Raw genomic sequence first — 27441 nt, 5'->3', positions numbered from 1 at the left:
GGATGTTCTGCAGAAGTCCTGAGAGAAGTCCTCAGTATTCTAACGACTTGGTTTATGGAATCAATAGACAATATGGAGTTTGACTGTCTCGGACATTTAGTGGAAGACAATCAAATGAAAAAATTATCTTGATGAATTAAAAAGTTATCTAGAAAAACACAATTAAATACTGTTAAGTAGAAGAATCATTCAAAACTCAACCTGAATCCACCACCACAGCAAGCATGATCTCATATTTTTGACACCTTGAACGCTGTAACATAGCAAAGGGCTATGAAGTATTTCACAGTTTAACTACTTCATACTATTTATGTAACCCTTTTTTTTCAACACAATAGGGTTGACCATTGTAGAGTGCATTGGATTTAAAAAAAAAGAGAAGAAAAAAATCCACTTCTCTCCCCAAAAAGTATTTTTTACTTGCTTCACATCTATGAATTTTCTCCATGTTTTATCAAACCCTGTAATTCAAAAATTTGGCAGTCTTTAACAATTTAAAAGGGGAAAACACTGCCATCTCCTGGAGCAAGTGGAGCTGGGAGTTCTCTCAATATGTGCATTCTGCTCTCCATCTTGCAGTTTTCTGTGCACTGAAAAGTAACTTTAGATGCTGCAGGTAAATATAAAAGCAAAAGTCTATAGTAGCATATCATCTGCAAGATTAATCTTGGTGGCCTAAACTCAGTAGCAACATCAAATCAGGTCTACTCATCCACCTCACCAAGTTCTACGTGCTTGAAAAACTTTCAGATCTCTTCAACATGCACAAATCCTGAACAGAAATCTCTGTAAAAGCTTATTTTCATTAAGAGCACAGCACAATGGAGTAGTTGTAGGTGACTCTTGGCTTCCAGTTTCCAATCTTTCTGCCATGACCTTGCTTTTACCTTTCAAGGTCCCTATTCCAATCACCTGTTTTCATACAACAGCTTTCAAAAACTAGGCTTTGAGAATGTACCAAATAGTTTATTAGTAGAACCTGATCAAGCAAACACTGCTGCTCTACACTTGTAACAGTCTATAGGAAGATAGTGTATCTACAAAATCTGTACTTATAAAATTTCAGGTAACTACTCCATGCCCTACCATTTATTAGTTACAGCAGTAACCCAATACCTTATCTGAAGTGCTTTACAATAAGGGGAATAAACAGCCTGTTATCAGTAACTTGGGATACACCTAGTAGAAACAATTCTTACTGTAGGTAGCCTGCAAGCAGTGCTAAATAAAGGCTCCTCCATTCCCTCAATAGCACCGTCTGCTCAGCTGCTCAGGTCCAGGGCTGATCTGAAGCTACCTTAGGGGTTGAGTGCTGATGCCATTCCTGTCAATTGCTACCAGGCCTGAGGATGCAGCTCAGGTAATTTTTTTTAAAACTGGATTATATCTGAACTAGGACATAACATACCTGCAAACGTTTTAAAGTTAGTTTTCTAATACTGACTACATAGAAGATATCCATGTTGGGAGTTTGAAGTCTTTTCTATAGCTATTTAATCATTCCTCTGAAAAACAGCACAACCACCAAATGAAAACTTCCAAAGAAGCATCAATACAGCAAAAGGGATGAATCAGGACGAAAGCAAACAGTCAGGATATCAGCATGTGCAGGATGGAAGAGCCAGCAGTTAAGCTTATACCATCACCTGGATACTAGAGTTAAGAGTATACTTGAGAAGTGCTGTTATTTCCTCCTGGTCATGTGAGAAGTACAAGTAATTTATTATGCCTCATACTCACTCGTATCTAAGAATTTCAGTATATTTCATGCTTTTGCCGCCTTCTACTGTTGAGGTATTTTGCTTAGCCTCCTGAGTCATTTTATGGGGTTCACCCAGTTAGGAATAACTGATTCACAAGAGTTAAGTTTCACCAGATTGCTTTAAAAATACCCTTGAAAGAAGACAGGAAGTGTTTTCCTTTAGACTTTTTAGTTTAATTCTACAGTATTTGTCATCCTTCTATTCTGCAATTACAGTTGAGATTCACAGAATAGCTTCGGAGGTTCTCAGCTACCAATGCTAAAACTCCACTTTTAGATAAACTCAAATAAAACTTTGGAATTTTCTTGCCCCTATACTTCAGGTTCACTTTGCACAGTACAAGTTCTGATGTGGTGGACCTTTACAGAAGAGTGATTTAGGCACCTTAATTAAAAAAATAATTGTGAATATAATATCTTCAATTCAACGTTCAGTTTATTTTCTAAAATAAAAAACCCATGCATAATTCTAATATACAGCATTTGATTCTTACCAAAGACATGTTTATAAATATTTTTTCCTTTTAATAAAGATCTCTATCTACAGACCAGATCCTGAATGCCAATCTCCCCAATTGTTTTTCAGGCAAATGAATTCCATTGAAGAAAACATAGATCCACATTGTTGCAGGTAGTGGAAAACAAGTGTACTGCAGAACTAAATAATGATCTCTTCAGGCACTTGCCATTTGGCTAACCCAAGTTTAAGAGTCTCATTATTTACAAAAAGAAACAAAATTGCAGTCTTTATAAGTCTTCATAGCTGATTTTCCACATGAACAAAGGTGCAAATTCTGACATTTACATCAGCCATCTTGCTAGGAGAAAATGCCGTATTTCTTCTCCAATTCTTCAACAGAAGCATCTTTTAATCCCATGTGGTTCACATGATTGAATAATACCTGTGTAACTGAAAAGCAAATCCCAACATGAACTGTTATTTTTGTGATTCACACTTTTAAGGTAAATTAGTCCAATTCTTTCCTTGGAAAGAGTAAGGGGGATTATACAGCTGAAATACCAATACATTTTTCAACTACTGGGATGATGAACAAAAGTAGCAAAGCAAAACTTCCACTTTGTTTCAATGCCCAGGAGCAGCCTAACACTTTCTTAAACAGGTGTACAACCCAGGCAACAGACAGTTTTTAGTTTCTTGACTATCCTGACACTATGCCATTACATGCAGAAACAAACATAAATGCCAACGGCAGAAAAAGGTTACATCAGGAAAAGGTGTGAATGCCATTCATAAAAGGCATTGCACTTCGGTAAGTCAAGTTATTTTATTTTAAGGAGATTCACATTTCAAAATTTTTAAGTATAATGGTTAATAGTGAAACTCAGCTGTAGATAATAAATTTAAATTTAAATTTACATGGTCCCAGAGAAATATTTTGCTGGTGTCTCACGCACTATTACATAGTCTGTCTGGTGTGCTCAATAAAGAAAAAGTTTGAGACAAAACCCATTTTTATAAACAATGAATTCAAGCCAACACCAACCCCAATTGCAAACTAATGTGAGTGATACCTCCAGAACAGGACAGACAACCATGCTGAGTGCTTTAGAGACGTTCGCATTCTTGTGCCAACAGAAAAGTCAGGATTTGTCATAGCTGTAAATTGTGGAAACTGTATAATCTAGATACACTCAGATGTAAGATTTCATAAAAATTCATAAATTTGTAACATTCCTAGCTACAAACTGACAAGTTGGCAAAGCTTATTTTATCAGAATTAAATGCAGGGGTATTACTGATTGAAATAAGTGGATTTAGCTGTAGTTTTCTAGTCTAAGCAATAAATAAGGAGTCAAAGGACTAAGAAAAATTACATGACATTCATATTAACTTCTAAAACAGTAAAAAGCTAGAAAACTAAAGTGATTATTACATGGAATAAACAAGAATAGCGTTAAGATTTACATAGTTTTTTCAAGATTCTACAGTATCACAAACTAAGTTTACAAAGACACTACCAAATTACTTACTTTTTTTTTCTGAACTGGACATAAACATTACTGCCATATCAAATCTTTTTAATTCAGAGAGCCTCTGGAGGATTTCAAGGATGAGTGATGGCTCCTCTTTCCTGAAGGAGATTATTACAAATATAAAAATAACCACTGTTGATTAGAAATATTCAGTAGCTGCAAGCAACACTAAAGAATTCAGGAACAAGAAATTAAAGGACCAACAGAATTCCCTATCTTTGTCTTTCCTGTTCATTTATCCATTCACAAAGCAAAAAGTCAATATCCAGAAATCTTTATGTAGGTATTAATGCTCTACTGAGCACAAGTACAGAAATACAAAACCTAGACTGATGCAAAACTAACTGCTGGACTTGTGCAAAATGCCTACAACATGATTTAATGCTTACACCTGGCTGTAACATCACTATTTTTTAATGTACCAGGTAGTATGAAAAGAAGCAGCACCTGTGGCCACAGGAAGCTCAATGAAAAGCTGAACCAATTACAGCTGCCTTAATTTTCAACCATACAGGAAAGTCCTAGATTGTGTTCATTTTACATTTTTCTGGTCAACAGTAAACAGGCACTGCCTTTGTTGCAAATACTAACAAATAGTATTTTTTTTTCATAACTTCACATTTCTTTTGGAGGGAGACAGGACTCTTACCTTACAGCAAACAATTTCAGCTTCCTAGCTTTTTTATGTTGTATCAGCAAATGCAGGACTGTATCTCTAAGACAGCATTTTTCAACCATATGATGGATATTTCACTTTTTAAGGAAACCAAGGGAAAGGCAAACATTGATTTATGCATGCTTATCTCCATAAAACAACACTGAAGAACATCAAGTGTAATTCAGAAAACCAGTACACTGCCTCTGACAGACAAAATGAACTTTAGGACTCAAATGATAGCATGGATAGAAATTTCAAAAATAACTCGACAGGTCTTGTCTTATCAGAACCTCAGTCTCCAACACACATTTGCTGCAGGCAACTGTAAAATGCCAGCAGATAATTAAGTCTGGATGCATCACAATAAGCATGGCGTAAAACCTAAACCCTCTGAATTTCTCACCTTTAGAAAGCTAAAATAGAGGACAATGTGCAATTTTATGTGCTCTCAGAATACCCACACGATAATATGAACAAAAGAAATTTCATACAGACTAATGCAAGTTTCTGGTGCTCTTTAGCAAAGCACAATATAACAACACTCAGAAAAAGTATTTTTTCACTTTTTTTCCACCTGATTTTTCATTATGGGTTTTGCTTCTTAAGAAGCAACTATTGAATCAGTCCAATGATTTCATTATGCTCATGTAATGATGTGTGCTGGAAAGAATTTTTTAAGGACTACAGAGAACATAAAAAAACCCTCCAACACAAAACAAAACCACAACCTCCCCCTATCAAAAAACCCCAAATGTTTCAGAACAGCAATAAGCAATGTAAAAGGAGGAGTTAAACTCACTCAATGTAGAAGTCATGCAGAATTTTCAGGATCTGGTTAAACAAGTCTGGATCTAAGGATTTCTGAAACAGCTTTGCATAAAGCGAGGGCTCTATTTGCTATGGAAAAATTTAAAAAGTTAGTTTTAGACAAAAAAATACAACTGAATCATTGAGAATTACTGAGAATATCAATTGAGAATTACATGTCTGTTTTTAGAAAGTCATGGACAATGCTGAAGTGGATGAAAGCAAAAAACCAAATCACATGATTTGACATCGAACAACAATTTTTTGCTTGCTTGTTTGCATTTTTTGGTAATGGTAATTTCTAACTTCTCTTTAAAAAAATTTAAGTGATTTTTTTTTTCAAAATATATATAAGTAAAAGTTCACATTAAGTAGCTTGCTGTGTTTCAAGCATTTGCCCAGTTTAAAAATGTCACTATGTCTAACTACCCTAGAAGCACTCATTTTAAAAATTAGAATTTAATAGAGTTACTAATGTATTTAAGTCTTTAAAGAACAAGGGCCTATATTTGAAAAAAAATGCAGAGACTGTACTTAAAGCAAATAAAAAGGCTTTCTCAAAAATAAAAACTCAAATGCACATAAGAATACTTATTGTTATGTGAAGACAGTTAAAGAAAGGGGCTATTGTACACTTGAGACACTCTAAACATGGCTATCCCCTTCTACCCAAGGGGTACTGTTTTTTCAACTGATGAAGAAACTGTCCAAACACTGTTGATACTCTCTGTTTCATACCTTCAGGTACAAGTACATGTTTTCGGGACAGTCTTTCAACTTCCTGAAGTCAGATTCAAGCTGGAAAGAATTTGCAGGAATGGGAGGAACTGAAGAAGCAGACATAAATGACCTTCTGATCTCTTTTTCTCTCTGTTTGCTTTCAGGAAAAGATGGCTGAATTGTTGATGAAATTCCTTTCACATTTACAGGCAGCCTACAAATGTATTTTGAAACACATAATCATATCAACTTTTAAGGAAATTCTACAGTGAGACCTAATTAGAGATCCTTCTATTCATTAAAAGCTAAAATACTGAAAACTTTCAAAAAAGGAATTTGTTCTAGTTTAAGCAGATATTTAAAATTCCTTCAAATTATACAAGCTTTATATTCGATTCACCTATTCTAAAAAAACACATCTGCAAATATTTAAATTTACTCAGCCTCTCTCTACTTTGTTTTTGGAAATAATTGCATTTTATAGTAGGTTTCTCCCATATATACCTGCCTAAAAAACAAAAAAAAAAATCACATCTTCTGCAATTTTATAATGGAAAACAGTAATGTGATGAACTAGTTTCAACAGTGACAGCAGCAGATCTATTTTTTGTCTATGATTTGTCATTTAAGTCCATTGATTATTTAGAAATTAAGAAATGGTTAAGAATATACTTTTTTTCTTCAACACTTCACAGTAAGTCCATCTAACTAAGCTAGAAAAGATGGGTGGGGCCAGTGTTTCTCACAGAAATTTTCATAAGGATTCTTTATACTAATAAAATGAGGCAGTGTCGATGCAGTGGACAACAAGTTCTAAGACAGAGCAAGGATAAAGCTTCTCTACTTCAATCTAGTTTCAGCAAGACAGACTTGAGTTTGCCTAACTAGCACAGTGTGACAGAAACTGAGCACATCTGAAGCTACCAACTGCCTCAGGAGAGGAGAAGGTGGTGACACTCATCTTCACACAACTAGGGTACAAAGAATGCTTGAACTCTGTTCAAATTCTCTTCTAAAAAACTACAAACAGAAGTTGTAAAAACAGCTAGGGAAGGTGGAATGCCCAAGCTATAAAAAGAACAGCATGCAAGAAAATATAAATTCCTTTATATTTGCAATGCAAGACTAAGTTTTCCATCTGACACTAAACAGATCATATTTTTCTCAACCACTGCGTGGTCAAAGAGTCACATGTGCAAGAACTGCAATTTCCTTTTTAATTCATATTCTCCAAAGTATCTTCAATACGTCACCACACTTAGACACCTGGAAATGAAGATTACATTTCAACTACATTTACCTTTTTAAAAGGGGATCAAAATTATTATACTTACTGTAATAGTGATGTATCACTGATTTCTTCTATTTTCAAGTGCTTTGCTTTTGGAATATCAACTGTAGTCAACAAATCATCCTGATCTAGAGTTTCTGTTGCTTCAACACTCACTGAATTCTTCCAGTTGTTGACTAAAGTAGTGCTGGGCAAGTCACAATCTGATGCATCATCATCAACTTCTTCAATATCTATTCTTTGCAATGGCTTCTAAACAGAGCACAGACCTCATGTCACATGTGGACTCAATGTAAGTGTTTAAACAGACCCCAGACTCAGCTGTGTGTAACTTAAAATAATTTTATGGTAGCCAGTTACCTCTGGTAACCTTTGGTTTTTCACAGGGAAGGCTATATAAGGGCTTAGTCTACAATATAGAAAATAGATTTTAACTCTAAGCTCTACTTTTCCCATCATAAGAGAAAGTAATTCACATAACTTACTGTTGATTTAATCTGTAATGGATTATCAATCATCTTCACTATATTTTTAATTTCCGCTTCTTTTATCAATACTGCAGGATATTCTTTATGAGCCTGCTGCTCTTTCTCAGCTAATTCCTGAAAAAAAAAAAAAAAAGGCAAGCTGTCCAAAAGATCAGGTGTTTCACGAATAAATATGTTAATATGAATAAGTATGTTAAAAATAATGTAATAATGAATAAAAATATTCTACAGCCTTATAAAAATCTCCCAAACAAACAAAAACCCACTATACCCAAATATGCATACATACATTCCTTATTTTCGTGAGTTCGTTTATTGCTTGTTTATTTCCAGGTTCCAGCTTCAGAACAGCTTCAAAATCTGAGTGAAAAACAACACAAACTGTAGATATTACAGTGTACCTGCAGCAAATTTTTAAACCTTCCATTTTACTTTCATAAAAATAATTAAAGAAAGGCAAGTGACAGAATGGGCAGAAGGTTGGAAGGGACCACCAGTAGGTCATCTGGAGTGCAATACACAGGATGGTATCCAGCCAGTTCTTAAATAGTTCAGGTGAGGGAGACCCCACAAGCTCTCTGGGCAATCTGTTCCAGTGCTTGATGACCTGCACAGTAATGAAGTTGTTTCTCATATTCAGGTGGAGCTTCCCATGCATCAGTTTCTGCCCTTCACCTCTTGTCCTACTGCTTGGCACCACCCAGCAGAGCCTGGCTCCATCCTTTCCACACCTTCCCTTCAGACACTGACAGACATTGGTGAGGTCACCCCTCAGCCATCTCAAGGCTGAACAGGCACAGCTCCCTTCCCCTGATCATCCTTGTTACCCTCTGTGGGACCCACTCCAGGAGCTCCATGTCTCTGTGGTGCTGAGGAGCCCAGAACTGGACACAGTGCTCAGATGTGGCCTCACCAGGGCTGAGTGGAGGGGCAGGATCACCTCCCTGGACCTGCTGGCAATGCTCCTCCCAGTGCAGCCCAGGATTCCATTGCCTTCCTGGCACAAGGGCACTGCTGGCTCATGGACAGCTTGTCATCCCCCAAGTCCTTCTCCCAGCAGGTCAGTCCCAAGCCTTTGCTGGTGCAGGAGTTATTTCTCCCTAGGTGCAGAACCCTGCAATTGCCTTTTGGATTTCTCTGCCCATCTCTCCAATCTGTCAAGGCCCTTCTGGAAGCCTCACAGCCCTCTGGGGTATCAGCTGCTCCTCCAAGCTTGTGTCATCACTTAACTTCCAGAGGAGGCATCTGCCCCTTCATCAAGTCACTGATAAGCAAGTTAAACCATAACAGGCCCAGTACTGAACCTTGAGGGACACCACTAGTGACAAGCCTCCAACTAGACCGTGTGTCACTGATTAAAACCCTCTGGGATCTGTTGTTCAGCCAGTTCTCCATCTACTTACTGTCCCCTTATAAGTCATCCTAATGCCTAAATCATGACCTACTTTTTAAACCAACTTTCAAAACTATTTCTTACAACTTATTATAAACAGCAACAGCTGTAATTTCACACAAGACTGTCTTCCCAATACATGGGCACCAAAACAAGAGTTTTTATACATATTCTGTGAAATCCAAAAGAAACTGCTTGATTCTTAACCTTTGCACAAATAATCTCAGTAAGAGCAAAAAAAGATCAGGATGTCCTTATACTGATCTCCTACCTATCACATTTAGGTGAATTTACAATCATACCTTGAATAGCTTCCTTTAGCTTTCCAAGAGCGACTCTGGCAGCTCCTCTTCTGGCAAAAGCTTTAGAATAGGAAGCATCTAAGAGCAGAGCTTGAGTGCAGTCATCTTCTGCCTCTTTGTACCTCAGCAAAAGCATAGTACAAAATTAGTGATCAGTTTCGAGAGGCAGTTTTAACTGAAAAGATAGAGCTATCCAAACCAATTAAAATATAAAGGTAGATCTTCATTACCTAGATACATAAACACATCATTGAGCTAAAATGCAAATTAAAAAACTCCCATAAAACATGGTTTCTCAGCATCTTGAAATTTAAGATACATCTTTTGGTATCTAATAACAAAGTGCTGACTCTTTTTAGCATTACAAAAATTCACATCCTCTGTAAAGAAAAAAAAAAAACACTTCAAGCTTGTCAGAGCACAGTTCACTTTAAAAATTCAACAACTGCCTTAAAATCAAAGTTAGTACCATGGCTTTGTACTTCTGAAAACCAGAAATACCATCACAAACAAATAAAACAAACCAGAGAGCAGAAGAAAGTATGCTGAGATTAAATTTCTTTACATTTGGAATTCTTTGACTTGTCCTTAACTATTTCAGAATGAGAATTCAGAATATCCTTGCATTAATGCAATTTGCTTCATTTTAAGATTAGAATTCCTCATCCCATTTATATTGTTACATTAGATCACGATTCCACTATATGCTCATTAAAGTATTTTCATTCCTCTTAATGTTGAAATTACCATTAAATTTATGCAAATTAATTTTTATTTGCTGTTCTCATCAGTACTAGCAGTTTGTAGGAATACCAATGGGCTTTTGCTGCATTTTATGTTTGGTCTCTTCCAAAGGTAAGGACCCACGATACAAGATCTATCATAAGGAATCAATTTTCTTGCTTGGTCATTCAATTAAAAGTATCATTTCCTCTGAATCTCACAGAAGATTATTTGCATTCTGATGTCTTTTAAATTACAAGTGTTTTGTCAGAAATACTATCCATCAGAAATTACAACCCATCTTATCCTAATTTGAGATCAATCTACTGTCTCTACAGATACTCAGCCATGTCACGTTAAAACAGATAACCAACATAACCCTCTGCTCTCTGCTTCTCATGCCACCAGCTTACAAGTTTTAAATTACCACACCATCACAGAGTCAAAAGAAGTTCATATGTAAAAGCTGGCCATATGGAACTATCTAATTTGCTGGAAAGCATGAATTTCTCTAGAGTTTCTGGATTATTTGGATAAAACTTAATTTCAAATAAAAAAGCAATGCATACATGCCTCTATCAGTGAAGTTAAAAAAACATTTTAAAAGGTAACAATTTCCAGAAAAAGCTTTCATTCATTCCCTCCAAAGTCAGAAGTTATAATCCACTTCTTTTTACAGTGCAACATTTGTAGCTGATTGGGTTTCATAGTCAAAGACAAAGCTTTGGGCAGTTCGTTTCAGAAATGTGAATATCTGAATTTTGCACACATAAAAGAACGAAAATCCAACTTCAGAAACCATTATTTCATACTGGTACTATTTTATTCTCTCAGAACTTGCTTCCTACAAATTGCATTTCAAGATCACACATACATGTTTCCTCTCCTTTGCTGCTTTCAATATGATTTATTCTATACTGAATTCTAGCAAAAATGAGAAAGAGTGACAATAACTAGAGTGAAAATCTACTGGATCACTATTCCTCCTGATTTACAACAAACAATGCAGCATATGCAATTCCACTTACTTCTCAATCTTTAGGTAGGCCATGGCTCTGTTAGCTGGCAGTAGTGCATTGGTGCCATCTGCTGCCATACCACGGGTGTAACATTCTATTGCAGCCTCGTACTTTCCTTCTTTGAAATAACCATTACCCTGGAATATTTAGGTTAGAGAAAAAAAACAGCATTGAGTAAATCTAGCGCAATGAACTATTACCTTTTGCTTCTCAGTACTAATTTGAAGCTGCACTCTGCTCCTACTCTACTAACTGACAAAAAACCAGAAAGGCCACAGTTCAGACTTGACAAGGATCCATGTCGTCAGGAACAAGCCTGCAGTGAGTCAGCTCTGCTGCCAATGAAGTATTGCATTAGACTGAAATTTCTCTTCTGAGACCTATTCAAACTCTTGTTCCTTAATGCCTACTTTCATTCTTATCTAATTACTTCTTACAACCAGTACAGCAAACCTGAATAATAACAAGTCAAAAGTTACATAGCTAGGTAAGTGAACAGAAAAATCTTGGTTTAGTTGGTAATGTTATTTACTTACTGAAAGAGTGGTGAGAGGGAGAAATCAATAAGCCAACTGTGAGTCAAGACTGTATCCAGATAAATATTTTTACTGTCATTGCTCCCTGCACCCCCAGGTCCTTTTTGTAACTACTATTCATCATGTAATCATGATTATCTTGTAATCAGAGAAATAGTCCAGAACTGCCCTTGGAAAAGCAAGCATTAAGATGCTTATAATAATGGAGAAAAGGCATCTTTGTAAAGTGCAGTTCAAGTTCTACTTGTCTTACTATGTATTTGAAATTTTGAATATACAATTTGGGCTGTAAAAGCTACCTTTTGTAGTTATTCCTCCAGACAAATCCAAACAGAACTCACTGTCCTACTCACGTTTCTAGAGGCCAAAATGCAAAACATTTAAGGTAACATCAAGGACATTCCATGTATGAAATTCAAGGCAGCATGAGGTTTAATTAATACATTTGCATAACTAACAGCAGCATAACTAACAGCACAACACAACCCTTTTAAAACTTTGCTAGGTTTCTCCTGTTCCACCAGAACCTGTGACTTACCAGATCTTTTTCTGCAATTGCCTTCTGCTTGAGCTGCTGGTCTTCAATGCGCTGCTTCTCTTCATCTGTTAATCCTGTTCTCACTGCATCCTCAAACTCTTTCTGTTCTGAATTTTCTTTTGATGACAGAGCCTGTAAAAACATATTTTTTTCCCTTCAGTAAGCATTTCCCAACTTAGTAATTTTCAGAACACAAATTACAATAATTTCTAAACTTTGAAGAAAATTTGGCAAACTTTTTAACAGAAGTGCCTGTGTTGTAAGTTAAATGCAAATTGAAGAATTAATTTTAAGACAATTTGAAATTGTTTCTTGAAAACGTATTTCCATAAGGGACTGCAAGTCAGAATAAAGCTTGGTAAATAAAAAGTATGTAACTTCTGAAGCACAGTGTGAAATGACTCATGGAACCTTTGTAAACAGTCCAATTCACATAGCATTTATTTCTTTAATTACTAGAGACTATGCATCTTCATTCTGAAAATAAATTTTTCAAGCACTGTCAAAAATACAGTTGATGAGGTGCAAGTAAATTCATACAGAAGTGACAGGTAAGCTTATACTTATGAAGGTCATCATAATTAATCTTATTACCTGATCAATTTTCTTCAGTTCATTTTTTGCTTCAAAGTTGTTTGCATCCAGCTCCAAAACTTTTTCGTAATCTATAAGAAGACCAGTAAAATATGTTTCAGGTAGGAAGCACAGACCAGTAAGCACAGCATTCTTCTGAGACAAACAAGGAATACATCATTCTAAAACAGTTAGGGCTGAATTATTCCAGAATTACTAACATCTACCACTATAATCTGGACTTGCTACTACTGGAAGAATATGCAACACGGTACTTAACTTTTTTGTTTACAGGAAATGAAAATTAAATTCCTACATCAAGTTTGCTTGTATTTTAATAAAAGAATTTTAAAAAGACCCACCTTCTTTAGCACCTTTAAAATTTTTCAAAGCAAAGCGAGCAGCTCCTCTTCTGGCATAAGCCTTTATGTAATTTTTATCTAAAGCAAGTGCTAAATTGCAGTCAGATTCTGCAACAGAAAACCTATTAAAAAAAAAAAAAAAAAAAAAAAAAAAAAAGGAATGAGTAGTTTGGACACATCTAGGTAACAAACCCCAAAACTTCAGTAATTTATTTTACTCTGAACCTCTCCAGGCTCTTTACAACACGGAAATCTTACTTGGTTTGTGCCCCTTCTGAAGCATGTATTTACACATTTCTTGATTCTGAACACATTAAAACAAGAAAGGAAAACAGCAGTCAAGAATCCCTACTACTGCACAAAAAATAACCAACTCCCCTGTATCTTTTCTTTACCCAAAACTAATCAAAGCCTTAGAAATAAACTGCCTTTCAGATTCAGCCCGCTCTAACGTTCTCGTCCTCTTTTTTCTTTCAAGGCTCACACTGTAACATAGAAGACTATTGCTAGTGTGCAAGCCAAGGAAAATTGATGAGACTACCAGACTGCTTCTCCTGGCAATTCCTATTTTACTTTGAAACTGGAAGGCAGGTTGCAACAACAGCCTTACACAGACTGCATCGCAGCATGATGAACAAATCAAGAATTAAAACTAGACAAAAAATTTGAAGGTTGCATTTAAAGTAGAAAATATTACAGATTTAACAATGCAAGTCTTACTTTTTCATTCTGTAAAAAGCTGATGCTCTGTTTGTGGGCAACACTGGATTGTATGGATCAGAATGCATCCCTCTAGTATAGCATTTTATAGCTTCATCAAAGTTTCCTTGTTTAAAGTAGTTATTACCCTGTGAATAGAAAAAAAGTATTTTCAGCAAGTTACTGTAGATTGGCAGACACATTACTAATTAAAAACCATAAAAAAATCAAAGTATTTTAGAAATGCTTGAATATTTTTGTTCAATATTTCTCCTGAAGTGCTGCTTTACCATGAAATATGTTTTTAAACGAATATATTCTAAGTGCACCATATTAAATAATTTTCATTATATATTCTATAAAATGGGTCTATAAACTATGCATTTTCAGTATCTCTAGGTCACTTCCAGAAATCTGTAACAAGCACATACATAGATTGCTGAAAGGGTTTCTTTTAAGCTTTTAGTAATTAGGTTTGGCATCTTTGCTTTCCAAGTCGACATTCTCATTTCTGCCTCCTCTGGGACTCAACTTCTCTCATGCACCCTCAACAACCTCACTGCAGCCAAGATAATAATAATGGCAAAGATACCTCAACTTCTCAGTGTGGACTGCAGATTACATGTCAAGGAAATCCCACAGCAGCAGGAATATAACACAAATATCACCCATGTAGACAATTTAAAACAAACAAACAACCCACCCCACAAAAACCCAAACCAAAGCTAGAACAACTGAAGTCACTATTGACTGACAGATGGGTTAGGTGACTGCTTACAAACAAAGAAGTTTATCAAACATACAGAAGCTGCTACACAATTTAGCCTCCTTCTCATGGCAATGAAGAGATAGATCTCTTTCTATATCCTACTTTATTAGGTAAAACTGAACCAGTATGAACTGGCCATAATTAAAGCAAAGAAGCTCACCCATCGTGCTGTACTGGCCTCACAAAGGGAGTATTTTTAAGTTCTTATGGAGTTAGTCTGGGGCACCCAGATGTTGTTCAGGTTCTATACAGCAATTCAACTTCCCAAAGCAAAACAACACCAATACATTTGTAATCACAAGCATATATTAGTTAGAATCTGTCACACTGCTGCTACTGACAATGAAAAGGAACAGGACTGCAGTGAGAATTTTCTGTTTCGGAATAATGGGCAGGGAAACAGACACAGATTTCCAAATAGGCAATTCTTTTACCAGATGTGCAGTCTCAATGGATGATCTTTTAAAAGAAAATTGCAAATACTGCTATACCTAAACTGCTGCTTTACCAATAACAAACATCAATAATTCTATAACCTTTTCCTTCTCTGCAAGAGCCTTTTCAGCATCTACACGAATTCCATCTTCTTCAGAGTCTGATTCTGGAGATACAGAATCATGAGTACTATCTTCTTTATCAAGTTCTTCAAGTATTTTATCCTGGAATCAGAAAAAAAATCAAAACACTGTTGTCTTCATTATAATTTAACAGTGAAAAATAATAATACAAAATTTTATTAATGTGTCCTCCAATACTGACAGTTGTGTTTAGTCTTATATTCTACTATAATTATGAGCTTTTAATAGGCCTATTGTTAAAACAGGAGGTTTTTTTCCCCCTTAAATTCAATCTGCTGAATGAAAGCACAGTCAATAAAAAAAACAAGTATTTATTAAACACTAAATATTAAACACATAATCTTTTTGGGAGAAAGCTACCCTATGTTCATACAGTACCCAGCACACCAAGATACTGATTAGCGAATTCTCAGCACTCTAATAAAATCTTATTTAACACAGAATCAACTGGGGACAAGACTCAGACAACAAAGCAAATTTTAAGACTCACCACATCAAGTTTTCCCCATGCTTCATAATCGTAAGACTTGATTTTGTTTTTCTTGTTTTCCTCAGAGGTTATCTTTGAAGGGACCTTATTATTGCTTTTCTTCTTTTTCTTAAAAGCCTTGTTTCGAATTGGTGGCAAATTCTAAATAGAATTAAGTAACTTATTATAGAACGTGTGAAAATCACTTGCACAAAGAATCTACAGCACCTATATCTAAACAGTGTATTTATCTAGTAATTAATTTTATTTTAGAAACCTATCCAGCAAGCTGCTCTCATAAGCTCTACAAAAGCACTAAGAACAACAAGCATAAATCTTTCAACACATAATAGTAAATATTACATTATATGAAACTGAGTTTTAGAAGACAACTCTCTTCAGAGTATCACTGAAGAATCACTTCAATATATTAAATGTCAGCAATAAATTACCAATACTGATGCTGCAAACAGAAATATTCTCACAGATCTACGCAGAACTGATAAAAAATTTACTGGCCTCATCACCTTCAGAGGCAACTGCCCCATAGCTCTGTTGGTGGTGCAGTTTACAGAGGAATCTTTGGTTTGCTTCAGATGAAGAACATGTCATGGGTTAATTCATGCCTTCTATTCAGATGTTGTAAGTCAACAACTGTAATTTTGCTAATGCAAAACATAATTATTATAAGCACTACCACAGTATGAACAGCTGAGTTGACACTGGTCTTGTGTTTTCTTACCTCTTCTGGGACCCCACTCTGTTTCCTGAGTTCAGTATCCACTTCTTTAATATCTTTTTCCCAGCTCTCCAATTCTCTCACAAAATCCTGCAGTTCTTCAGCATTTTGTTTCATTTGCAGCTGCAGTTCTATTGCTTTACTTGGTGCACTCATCATAATCTGCCAAAATTCAAGGAAAAAAGCCTTCTATAAACAAGCTGGAATTATGCAGTGAAGGAACCTAGCTACTTCAAAATTAAAGTCTGACTTACATGCCTGACAGACTTTCCCAATAGCATAGTAGAAGCATTAAACATTAAGAGACTAAGAAGAAACACAGTTTAAATGTCTTTGAAAAAATGAAGGGAAGCCATATTATTTAGACAAACCAAAGTATATGATAAAAACCAGCAATTCAAGTTCTCCTAACTAAATATAAGGTAAAGCACCCAACAAGTCAATGGTAATCCTGAAATTGCAAGCAAGTCCCTAAGACACTAATAATGAGGCACTTGACTGTCTTCATAAATTCTGTTGTCTCAATTTTGCTGTCTCAAGTAAAAGAAGTTTTATTATCACAAAAATATCAAGTCATAATTAAAAAATTCTTGGAAAATCTGAAAGGATGAAGCAAACATGTTTTGAAAACAATCATGATTAAGTAATTAGTGATGAACTAAATACAAACTTAGACAAAGAGTGATGAATGGTTGCTAACTATAACCTCTTGATGGCAAGCTTCAGGATCTGTTACAAGCCTCGTGGAAGTATAAGTAAGCTATTTGTAGATATATTACACGAAGTTTTTGGGGAAGAAAAAGGCCTAGGCTATTTTACATGCTTTATTTAACATTATTTTTCACACCTGTCCAATAACCTAGTAGCACAACAATATAAAGGTTTATGAGCCAAACAAAGCTAATGAATTCTGTGGCACAATTAGATATCCATAATTACAGACAAAGGTCTCAAAGAGATGGAAAAACACACTGTATGATTACTACTGAACTAATGCTACCAAAGCAGAAATGTTTTTACATGCTCAGAAGTTAGCAGCTGAGTAGATACCTAGCTACTGCAGCTGTGTTTCTCCCTAGTTCATACACAGGTGGCAACATGATCATACTGAGCCACGTATTACATCTTTTTGAAACAAAACAGAAAGAAATTTTCAGTGAATCCAAAAACACATAGCTTTCATCAAGTTTCCAATTAAGGAGCTTACTATGTTTTTTTCCACCTTCACCTGTTATCCCACGCCGAACTACCATTGTAACATTCAGTCCGTCAATTTCGTGCAACTTGGGCCCGGACACATCTAATGTTCCATACAGCCTAGCATTTCTAGGTAGCTACAAGATACTTAAAAAGGCACCCAAAAAACCACCTTGGAATCTGCTGAACTTCTCTTTTCCCTATCTCTGACTAAAACAGTATTCTCACGCAAGAGAAAAATCTAAGACGAAATCTGGCTGTTTGTTCTCTGCCGCTCTCAAGCATCCTGCTGAATTGCATAAAATCAAACTGCTCTCACTAGTCGCATACAACTTAGCAACAACCTCAATCCCCGCACTGCGAGCAGCCTCTGCGGCGCAGCTCTTACACCCTTCAGGGCACTTTTATCCGCCTCTCAACGCCCAGCCCTCCCAACACCGGAATGCTGCTGGTTCCAGCGATTGCCCGGGCAGCAGCGGGTCCGGGGCCGCGCCGCAGGAGCCCCCGGGCAGAGCAGCCCCGCGAGGTGCCAGCGAGGCCCTGACTCCAGCACGGCGCGCTCCCCCTCGCCTCGCCAAGCCGCCCGTGGAGCGGCTGCGGGACGGCGCCGCCAGGGCATCGCACCCCCGGCACACCCGGCACACCCCGCTCGTCCCGTCCCGTCCCGTCCCGTCCCGTCCCGTCCCGTCCCGTCCCGTCCGCCGCGGCCTCACCGGCGCCGTGCCGCGGCTCCTCCCGCCGCCGCTCGCGCTGCCCGGCCCGCTCCCAGCGTGCACCACAGGCACCCACAGCGCCTGCGCGGGCGGCGTCCGCCCACGTGCCGGGAGCGCGGCCGGCGATTGGCGCGGCGGCGGCCCCGCGCTCGGCACGGCGCGGCCGGACATGGGGGAAGGGGAGGCGGACTCGCCGGCGGCCGCAGGGAAGAGGGGGGCGGAGGAGGAGGAGGATGATTTCGGCTACCGGCTCTTCCCGGACCGGAATAAGAAGCCGCAGAGCTTCCTGGTCCGCAGCCTCTTCACCTTTCACAACAAATGCCAGCTGATGCTGAGGCTGACCCTGGAGACGAGTAAGCGCTCGCGGAGGTGCCGAGGCGGAGCCCGGGCCGTGCCCTTGTGCCCGGGTCCGGGGAGAGCCCTGCCCTCCTGCCGCGGCACCCCGGGGAGGCGGCGAGTGCTGCTTTGGGAACGCGCTGCTTTTGGTTAGACAAAATACGGTGTCGAAAGAGCTGAGACAGTTGCTTTGGTTTTCTTTTTTTATTATTATTTTTATTTTTTAAAATTTATTTTTTATACGAAGTTTTTCCTTCTATTTATTTTTCATGAGAAATTAAGTTGGTTTGTCAATTTCTGTGCATTCGTGCCCTTTTCTCAGTTTGATGTGGACTGCTGAGAGTGTTAGAAGCAAACGACGCTCTATTTATGTTTATTAGTAACAAAATAATGTCAGGATTGGCTGGATCCCTGAACTGCTCGTACTCTGTATCTTGGGCTCCATCGAAAAGACCATGGCCAGCTGTTCAAGGGGATGTCATTCTCCCCAACATAAAAACCACGGAACTGTGTGAGTGAGTCCAGGGCAGGGCATCAGGTTGGTGAAGGGGCTGGAGCAGCTCCCCTGCAGAGACAGGCTGAGAACGTGGGGGCTGCTGAGCCTGGAGAAGAGAAGGCTGCATGGAAACCTCACAGAACGTTCCAGTGTCTGAAGGGCCTACATGGAAGCCAGACAGAGACTCCTCATGGGGAATTGCAGTGATGGGACAAGGAGAAATGGGCTCAAACTGCAATAGGGCAAATTTAGCCTACATAAACAGAAGAGATATTTTACTGGGTGGTGAGGCACTGGGACAGTTGCCCAGAGAAGCTGTGGTTGTACCATCCCTGGCAGTGTTCCAAGGCCCAGTTAGATGGGACTCTGAGGAACCTGGTTGAGTGGAACATGTTCCTGCCCAAGGCTGGGGGACTGGGACTAGATTATTTCCAAGGTCCCTTCCAGCTCAAACCATTCTATGATTCTGTACCACAGTCTGATTTGTAACAGATGCCAGTGCATTGTAATTGGGTTAAATATTGCAAAGTATAAATTAATTGCGTCTATAGAGCTTTTCTTGTTTGTTTCTTTCCTTTGACTGCCTTTATATTTTGTTTATAGATGATTTTCAAACTTTTGTCTAGAGAAATTGATTGCAGCAATGTTTTTCTAGATCCATATGCTCGACTTCTCCTTGAGGCTCTGAAGCAATCTGGTTGGTATGTAAACTAATTTGTCTTGTTCCATGTAGTAACATCACTGTGATAAATAGTGATTGAAGTTTTTCAAATTCTTTTCTGTAACTTTGTTTGTTTGGCTCTTTCAGCACTGTCTTCAATGACCGTCACTTTTCTTGTGAAAACTGTGATGGCTGTGTCAGTGGAGGTTTTGATGCTGCTACATCTCAGGTAGGTGCTGGACATAGTCCACTTTCAAGGACTGCAGTTTTTTTAGTGTTTTGTTGCTAGGATTAAATCTACCAATACTGATACTTGAGTTAATAATGAAAACAAGATAAATGAAAGGTGTTCCATGATATTGGAACTAGTACACTTCAGTATGATAAGGCTGTTAATGTTGAAAAACACCAGTCCAAAGACCCTAAATGCTCTCAGTGGTGTGTGCTGTGTCTCTGAGAAGTAAGGGAGGTGTTGAAACTTAGTGAAAAGACTACCTATATCTGTTCTTCTGCAGATTGTTCTGTGTCAGAACAACATTCGCCAGCAGTCCCATATGAACCGGGTGGTCACACATGAATTGATTCATGCATTTGATCACTGCCGTGCACATGTTGACTGGTTTAAAAATGTCAAGCACTTAGCATGTTCAGAGGTAAGTTAAAATGCTTCTGATGTTGTCATTTTATTAATTATTGCTGGTTATTAGGGTTGCTTTGTGTTATATAGTCTGTTACACACAATTAGTTTGTTTTAATCCTGTTAATACATTTTGTCCTTTCTGTCAGGTCAACCTAAATAATTTTGTTCAGAAAACAAATACTTAATTTTCACAAATATTAGCAAGTTAATGTCATACTAAGTAGAATGGGATGACTGTGAGTATAAGAAGTGGTTATTGACAAATGAGAGAGTAGTTAGAAGTGAAAACACATTCACATGTTAAATGCTTATAGAAGTCTTTTTATCCTATAGCCTTGGTATGTTGGGTAGTTATCACAGTCACCTTGTTTTTGTTTAGGGTTTTTTTTTTTATTAACAACAAACTTTGTCTTTTCCTGTAATATTCATTTTTTGAGTAATTGTGCTGTTTATGGTAGTACACTGTAGTTATGAATCCATCACCATTGGATGGGGTTCTGAGCAACCTGGTCTAGTGGAAGGTGTCCCTGCCCAGGGCAGAGAGATTAGAACTAGATGATCTTTAAGGCCTCTTTCAACCCAAACCATTCTATGATTCTGTGGTTTCAGTGGACATTTGAGTATTAAAAGCCTTGATGCTTTAGGAGGTGAAATTAAATAGAGCACAGGCTGGGAAGGATTCCTCGTGTGTATGTGACACAGGAGTGATGTGTATGAATCTGCATGCTTTTATTTCATTTCTGATGTAATCCATATCATTTGGTCACAGAATAGCTTATGCCAGGCTCAGCTTCACTCCTTCATTTTTTTAACTCCTTCCCTGCCAAGTGGCTCAGGCAGCTAGGGAATGTGAGGTGTGGTCAGTTCATAACACTTAGTCTCTGCTGCTCTTTCATCCTTGCTCTCTTTCCCTGGTGCACTTTGAGGTCCTTCCCACAGGATACAGACTTTCATGAGCTGCTTCAGCCTGTGTCTTTCCCATGGGCTGCTGTTCTTCAAGACCTGCTCCAACTAGAGTTCTTTCCACAGCATAGAGTCTTTCAGGAATGGACTGCTCCAGCATTGGTCCCCCAAGGCCCACAGTTCCTGACAGAAAATCTGCCCCCACATAGACTGTCAATGAGCTGCTGCTTTTTTCAGGGTATTTGTCTCTTGTGTTGTGATGTCTTCCTTGGACTGCAGCATGGATTTCTGCTCTACTGTGTTCCTTCATAGATTGCAGGGAGACAACCTCTGTCTCCATGGTCTTTTCCACAAGTGGCCAGGGAATCTCCTCTGATGCTCCTCCCTGTCCTTCCTCACTGTATTGGTGTCTGTGGGGCTGTTTCCCTCACATTTTCATTATTCCTCTGTCTCACAGCTGCCCTGTTGGTTTTTTTATCCTTTTTTGTACGTATCATCACAGAGATACAACCAGCACCACTAATGGTGAGTGTTTAAAACCAGTTAAAACAGTCTCTGTCTGACACAGGGACAGCCACTTCTCCAGTCTCACACACACCACCTTGGCAGGCCCCTCATTGCCAACACTTTGTCTTGTGAGCTCAATACAATAATTCTGAATTATTAACTATTGTTTTTTTGTTCATGTATTTACACAGTGCAGAATAAAGCATGTAAACCTTAAACATAAGTTGTCTATGAATCAAAATTGTGCATGTTCTTGCTCTTGTCAGGAGTATTTATTCACTTCAGGTTTTTTGATTACTTAATTATATGCTATTTACATTTTTTGTTGACAGCTTTTTAATTCTTTCTTCTTCATATTTTCCGTACTTTTTTTTTTCATTCTGGTTCTTAATTATAGGAAATCAGGATTTATTTACATTTCCTAACAGATCGCATAGGGTATAGAATATTTAACAGACAAAAAAAATTCTAGTGTACAGGACAAAACAGTTAAGCTAAAACATACATGCTCATTTAAATGTGGCTTTTTTGTCAAACAGATGGGTTACTGCTCTTCTGGTATTGCATCTTCCTGACTCTTGTAACAGATTCTGATACAGATTGGGGAGAATATTACTTTACATGTTCTTCGAGCAGTTAATGTACTTACATGCACACATATATATAATCTCTACTCGTCATTTATTTAAACTTTAGGGATATGTGAGATGTAGTTCCTGGAGAAACTTGAAGGTTGTAGTTCACTGAGGCTGAAATGGATGTGAAGGGTATGGTAGTAACAGGTACTTAAGTTGGAGTGCCCCCAGGAGTATCCTCTACCAGCGGTCACCAGAAATATACGAAGGAAAGCATTTGTTACAACTTTTTTGACTCTGTATTTTCATGTGTTTCTCTGACCTTGTGACTTTTTATTTTTCTCAATAGATTCGAGCCGCTAATCTCAGTGGAGACTGTACTTTGATGAATGAAATAGCCAGGTTTAAATTTGGATTGAAAGGGCACCATCAGGTAAGGAGTGCAGATGTTAAAATTTAGTAATGTGTTATGAGTCATCTTTACCTACTTGGTCTCAGCCTTCTGGACTTGCATAGCTGAAAACTTTAGAAAAAGAAACAGATGCCAAGAATCTAACTGGTATTTGCATCTGTTTATTTCTGACTTTTTTTTTTTTTTTTTTTTTTTTTTTTTTTTTTTTTTTTTTTTTTTTTTTTTTTTTGTGTTCAGGTCAAGTTTTAGAAATACTTAATGCCTACAGCAAATGTCAAATTGTATTTTAATTCCTGTTTCAAGGAATGTCTTTTAATTGTTTCATGGTTTATGTGTACATGGCAAGCTAAAGCACATAGTTTACACAGGATGGAACTAAAACGTACTTTAATGTTTATTACAGGCAGTGTTTGACTCTTCTTTCATACAAAGTATTGCCTATAAAATAGAAGTTAATACTTACCAAAATCTGGGAAAAAAACTACACTAACAATGACAGATTTTTCTTTTTTTTTCACTTTAGACTTGTGTACGAGACAGAGCAATCCGTTCCATTCTGGCTGTTAGAAAAGTTAGCAAAGAAACAGCAGAAAAAGCTGTGGATGAAGTTTTTGATGCCTGCTTCAATGATCTGGAACCTTTTGGAAGAATTCCACACAGCAAAGCAGATGCAAAACGTGCTTACAGAGACTTTCAGAACAGAGATCGCTACACTGCTAATTTGTAAGGGCAGGGGGAACCAGATGAGAAATTACATTAATACCTGATTGTACAATAACATCTGGAGTTATAGTCTATGCCCACAGTGCTGATGGAAAGGGCAAATCTATCAAATGTATGAATTAATTTTTTAGACATTTTTCATGAGCCAACTTCCATGGAAGTAAATGGGGTAAATGAACAAGACTACAAACGGTGTTTCCTCACCTGTTATTCCAGAAAGATTATCTAGCATGCCAAATGATTTGTCAAATAAAATTCAATGTGCGCTTAATTTTTTCACTCTGATTGATCTGGACTTGGTTTCTGAAAATTTTGTTGTCACTGAATAAATCTTTTCATAAAATCTTTACATTTTCACTATCTTCAATACACAGTCATGTACTTGATAATCTTCATCACTCTATTTTAAAAGATGGCCACCTGAACTACAGCTCTATACTCTAGATTTAATAACTATACTAAACCTAGAATTTAATAACTGCTATGTTTGCTTTTGAGCACCTTCTGAAATTCTTAGGAGGTCTAACATTTCCAGTGGTGGGCAAGCTTTTGTGATTTGAGTCCTTTATGCCCTTAATTGCTGCTCATGTCCTGATTGTCTCTGGTAGTAGAGGACTAGGTATGATAATCATATGTTTTGTGACAACAGGACAGTCAATGTATGAGGCTTTTTCAGGCAATACATAACTGAGATTTTGCTGTGGTGGGGCAGCAGACTCTGGTGAGACTTGAGCTGGAGTGAGGCACTGAACTGCTCAGGTAGGGAAATGTCAGCCCATGCAGCAACTGTGAGTGACTGACATGCTGCAGCTGAAAGGGGGAGGTACTCCCAAGTATTTTAGCAGCCTTTGACAGGGCCCTTGTTTGCAGACTTGGGCTCCTGCAATCCCCCTATTTATTTCACATGCCTACAATGTTTTTGATCTGACCATCATTCTGTAATTTCCTCCTGGGAAGTATTCAGTCATGTGATAAGTCTCCAGCCTAGTGGTCCTGCTTCTAAGGTGTCACTCAGGAACAAGATGCCTGAGGATGACAACAGTGTGTTGCCTTTTCCTGATCAACAGCAAGCACTGAGAAGATTCAAACTTGAGCACAGTACTCACAAAGAACAAAGCAGAATGCACACAAAGTGCCTGAGAGCTGATCAAGCCTGAATTGCCTGAGTTCTGTTTGTATAGGACTATGTGTGGGTTGCATTTATTTCCTGGTGTAGCATTATTCATACCTACAGGAACCATTACTTCTGGGGCTAAGCATTAATGTAGATCCCTCAGAAAGTCATCCCCATTGTACTGGGGGAAGTTAGGTCTTGACTAAGATTCTTCAAACCTGTGCTTTTAGTAGTTTTACAGAATTTCAATGGGAGATTTCATAATCTTTCCTGGGATAATTCATCAGTGACTGACATAATCTCATGGCTGAATATCTGAAGAGAAAAAATGGGTATAACCTAGATACCTATGGAGAAAATTACACATGGAATTCTAGGCTTCCCATATTCCATGTAGTCTATGTAGACCTGCAGTTTCCAAAATCCCCTGAGGGTCAGAGATGCCTTGAAATCAGCATAATAGTATGTGTTAATATGCCCTTAATCTTTACTGCTCTTCAAATCACCATTTCAGTCAGTATAATGTATGATACTGGGGTTTTTATACTTCCAACATATATGCTGGCAAATAATCCCTTCCCTTCATTTTACTTTATTAGCCAAAGTTCTGCTTTAATGAATGTGTGTTTGCATTTATATTGTATTTTGACCAATACATAGTTTGAATATATATATTTGTTTTCTATCTGAGATAAGCTTTATCAAATCTACTTAGAAATGAAAAATATAGCAATAAAACCTAGAAAATGCAAGCATACAATTTGATTTGGCAGTTCTTGGAGAAGTAAGGAGGGGACTCAGTACTCAATGGGTTCCTTGGACATCCAGAGGGCAGACTTTGTCTTGTTTTGGAACTTGGTTGGCAGAGTAGCTTAGGAGGCAGGGCAGAGGAGTCCAAGGCTGAGCATTCTTCAGGAAGGAAATTTTCAATGCCTTCTTTGCCTCAGTTTTAAGTAGAAAGACCAGTTCTCTGAGCATCCAGCCCCCTGAAGTGGGAGACAGGGGCAGGGAGCAGAATAAAGCCCTCATAATCCAAGGGGAAATGGTAGGTGAGACTGCTGCACCACTGAGACACAGTCCCTGGGGCTGTGTGGGATCCAGCTGTGGATCCTGAGAGAGCTGGCACTGAGCTATCTTCCATCATTTATCAGCAGTCATGGTCTAATGGGGAGGTCACAGTTGACTGGAGGTTAGCAAATGTGATGCCCAGTTACAAGCAGGATTAAAAGAATCTAGGGAGCTCGAGGTCTACTGGTGGACTTGGCATTGTTAGATGGACTCAATGACCTTTCCAACCTAAATGATTCTTTGATTCTATGTAATAATGTCTATTAAATAAAATTGTATATCCAGAAAAAGTCAGTTTAGGCAACTTTTCAATATAAGATTATATTTATTATATTAATTAATTGAATATTTTTAATATAGATTAATATAAGATATATTTTTAAGATACTTTTTAATTATACCAAGCCAAATCATAATGGCAGAGTATATGTACAGTAAGTCACCAGAAAGCAATCAGGACAATCTGATGGACTTCTTCTCATTCCCTGAGAGAAGGAGGGACAATAATTACATGGAACTTTGCACACACTGTTTATCAATTTGAGCAATCATTTCATTGCTTCAGGTTCAATTTTAATTTGCATCCTTTTTCTCATCAAAACAGAGGTTTAAAAAAACCGAGTAAAAACTCCATGCAAATATGAAAAAATTGTGACTATTAAGCAGCAGAGGGAGCTGAAGGACTGTGGAACAGCATGCTGCAGTGGAAAATCAGCTGCACACTATACTCAGCTCTTCTTCAGTGAGCAGCACTCTTGGTTTAAATTCCTGTTCTAATCAAACTTGCATACCTTTAATATTAAAAGATGTTAAAAATTAAACCATATTTCAATCCCTCCCTTTTTTATTCTGTTTCTGAAGAATATTTGCTTTCTTTAGAAGACCACTTCAAAACATGTATGGAAATACTTTTGTGATCTGTGCTGTTTTGGAGTGTGATTGTGTTCACAGGGACACTTAGATAAATGCTGGGATACATGTGGCAGACCAAAACGTTAAGCTGTAAAGGCCCATCGTTGTTAATCACAATCATGCAAATTACATTAACTTAATTGCTTATTCCTCATGCCTGGATTTTCACAAGGTTATAATTTTTGTCTTAAATTTGAAAGATTTTTCAGTTTTGACCAAAAGAGCATTATCCAAATAGTAAATAGATAAAATTTTACATGGAAGAGTAATTGAATAAAGACCCTTCAGGTATTTTATTTTTGCTAGAGAGGAAGTGCTAGCTGGTCATACCTCACTGAATAGCTCCTTGGCAGAATTCTTTTAAAGTTTGTAGCACCTAGCTCTCAGTTGCCTGGATTTATGCCAATTACCACAGGAGCCTTCATATGCTGATTGTAGTTTTTAAAAAACTGTTTATAGATTGTAGCAATTATAAGTGAAATGGTTTGCTGGCTCTGAAAAGTGTTCTGCTTGGAGGGAAGTTGCTGGTCACAGCCTGCTGTGGTCCAGGTCAGCTCCAAGGGTCTCATTTTAGAACACTGTTTGTAGGTCCACAAAACAGTTGGCTTTAGTCATAGCAATGTTTCATCGTGGCCACACTTCAGATGGGAAACTTTCTTTGAAAGTATGAGAACAAAAATATCATTCCACTTCAGCTGTTATTCAGGCAAAAAAAGTTTCCAAGGTTGCTCAAAAACGAGGGGAGGAGCTCATTAGGCAGCAC

General features: G+C 37.8%; 2 protein-coding genes across 4 annotated transcripts; one reads left to right on the top strand and one right to left on the bottom strand.

Annotated features, from left to right (window-relative positions):
* Positions 1 to 2180: 2180 nt before the first annotated feature.
* On the bottom strand, positions 2181 to 18404 carry RPAP3 (RNA polymerase II associated protein 3). Of its 2 annotated transcripts, XM_056512548.1 has the most exons (17): positions 18332 to 18404; positions 16425 to 16583; positions 15704 to 15844; positions 15172 to 15294; positions 13888 to 14015; positions 13168 to 13289; positions 12827 to 12897; positions 12233 to 12364; positions 11168 to 11295; positions 9417 to 9538; positions 8011 to 8081; positions 7719 to 7835; positions 7277 to 7485; positions 5961 to 6156; positions 5215 to 5312; positions 3755 to 3855; positions 2181 to 2672 (listed from the first exon to the last, which is right to left on the bottom strand). In XM_056512548.1, the coding sequence occupies exons 2-17, from the start codon at positions 16578 to 16580 to the stop codon at positions 2581 to 2583; spliced, it is 2007 nt and encodes a 668-aa protein (XP_056368523.1). In that variant the 5' UTR covers positions 16581 to 16583; positions 18332 to 18404; the 3' UTR covers positions 2181 to 2580. The 2 variants fall into 2 exon arrangements, with proteins under 2 accessions (XP_056368523.1, XP_056368534.1); XM_056512559.1 differs by lacking the exons at positions 2181 to 2672; positions 3755 to 3855; positions 5215 to 5312 and adding an exon at positions 5357 to 5901 and having other exon boundaries at positions 5938 to 6156; positions 18332 to 18387.
* Positions 18405 to 18439: 35 nt separating this feature from the next.
* Positions 18440 to 23935, top strand: ATP23 (ATP23 metallopeptidase and ATP synthase assembly factor homolog). Of its 2 annotated transcripts, none has more exons than XM_056512525.1 (6): positions 18440 to 18684; positions 19819 to 19864; positions 19972 to 20053; positions 20340 to 20477; positions 22799 to 22882; positions 23385 to 23935. In XM_056512525.1, exons 1-6 carry the CDS (start codon positions 18501 to 18503, stop codon positions 23586 to 23588), a joined length of 738 nt encoding a protein of 245 aa, XP_056368500.1. In that variant the 5' UTR covers positions 18440 to 18500; the 3' UTR covers positions 23589 to 23935. The 2 variants fall into 2 exon arrangements, with proteins under 2 accessions (XP_056368500.1, XP_056368510.1); XM_056512535.1 differs by having other exon boundaries at positions 18595 to 18684; positions 19767 to 19864.
* The last annotated feature ends 3506 nt before the right edge of the window (positions 23936 to 27441 follow it).

The sequence above is a fragment of the Oenanthe melanoleuca genome, chromosome 1A (assembly GCF_029582105.1).
Source record: "Oenanthe melanoleuca isolate GR-GAL-2019-014 chromosome 1A, OMel1.0, whole genome shotgun sequence".
NCBI lineage: Eukaryota > Metazoa > Chordata > Aves > Passeriformes > Muscicapidae > Oenanthe > Oenanthe melanoleuca.
Note: the sequence above shows the minus strand (reverse complement) of the source record. Positions and strands in the feature narration are given on the sequence as shown.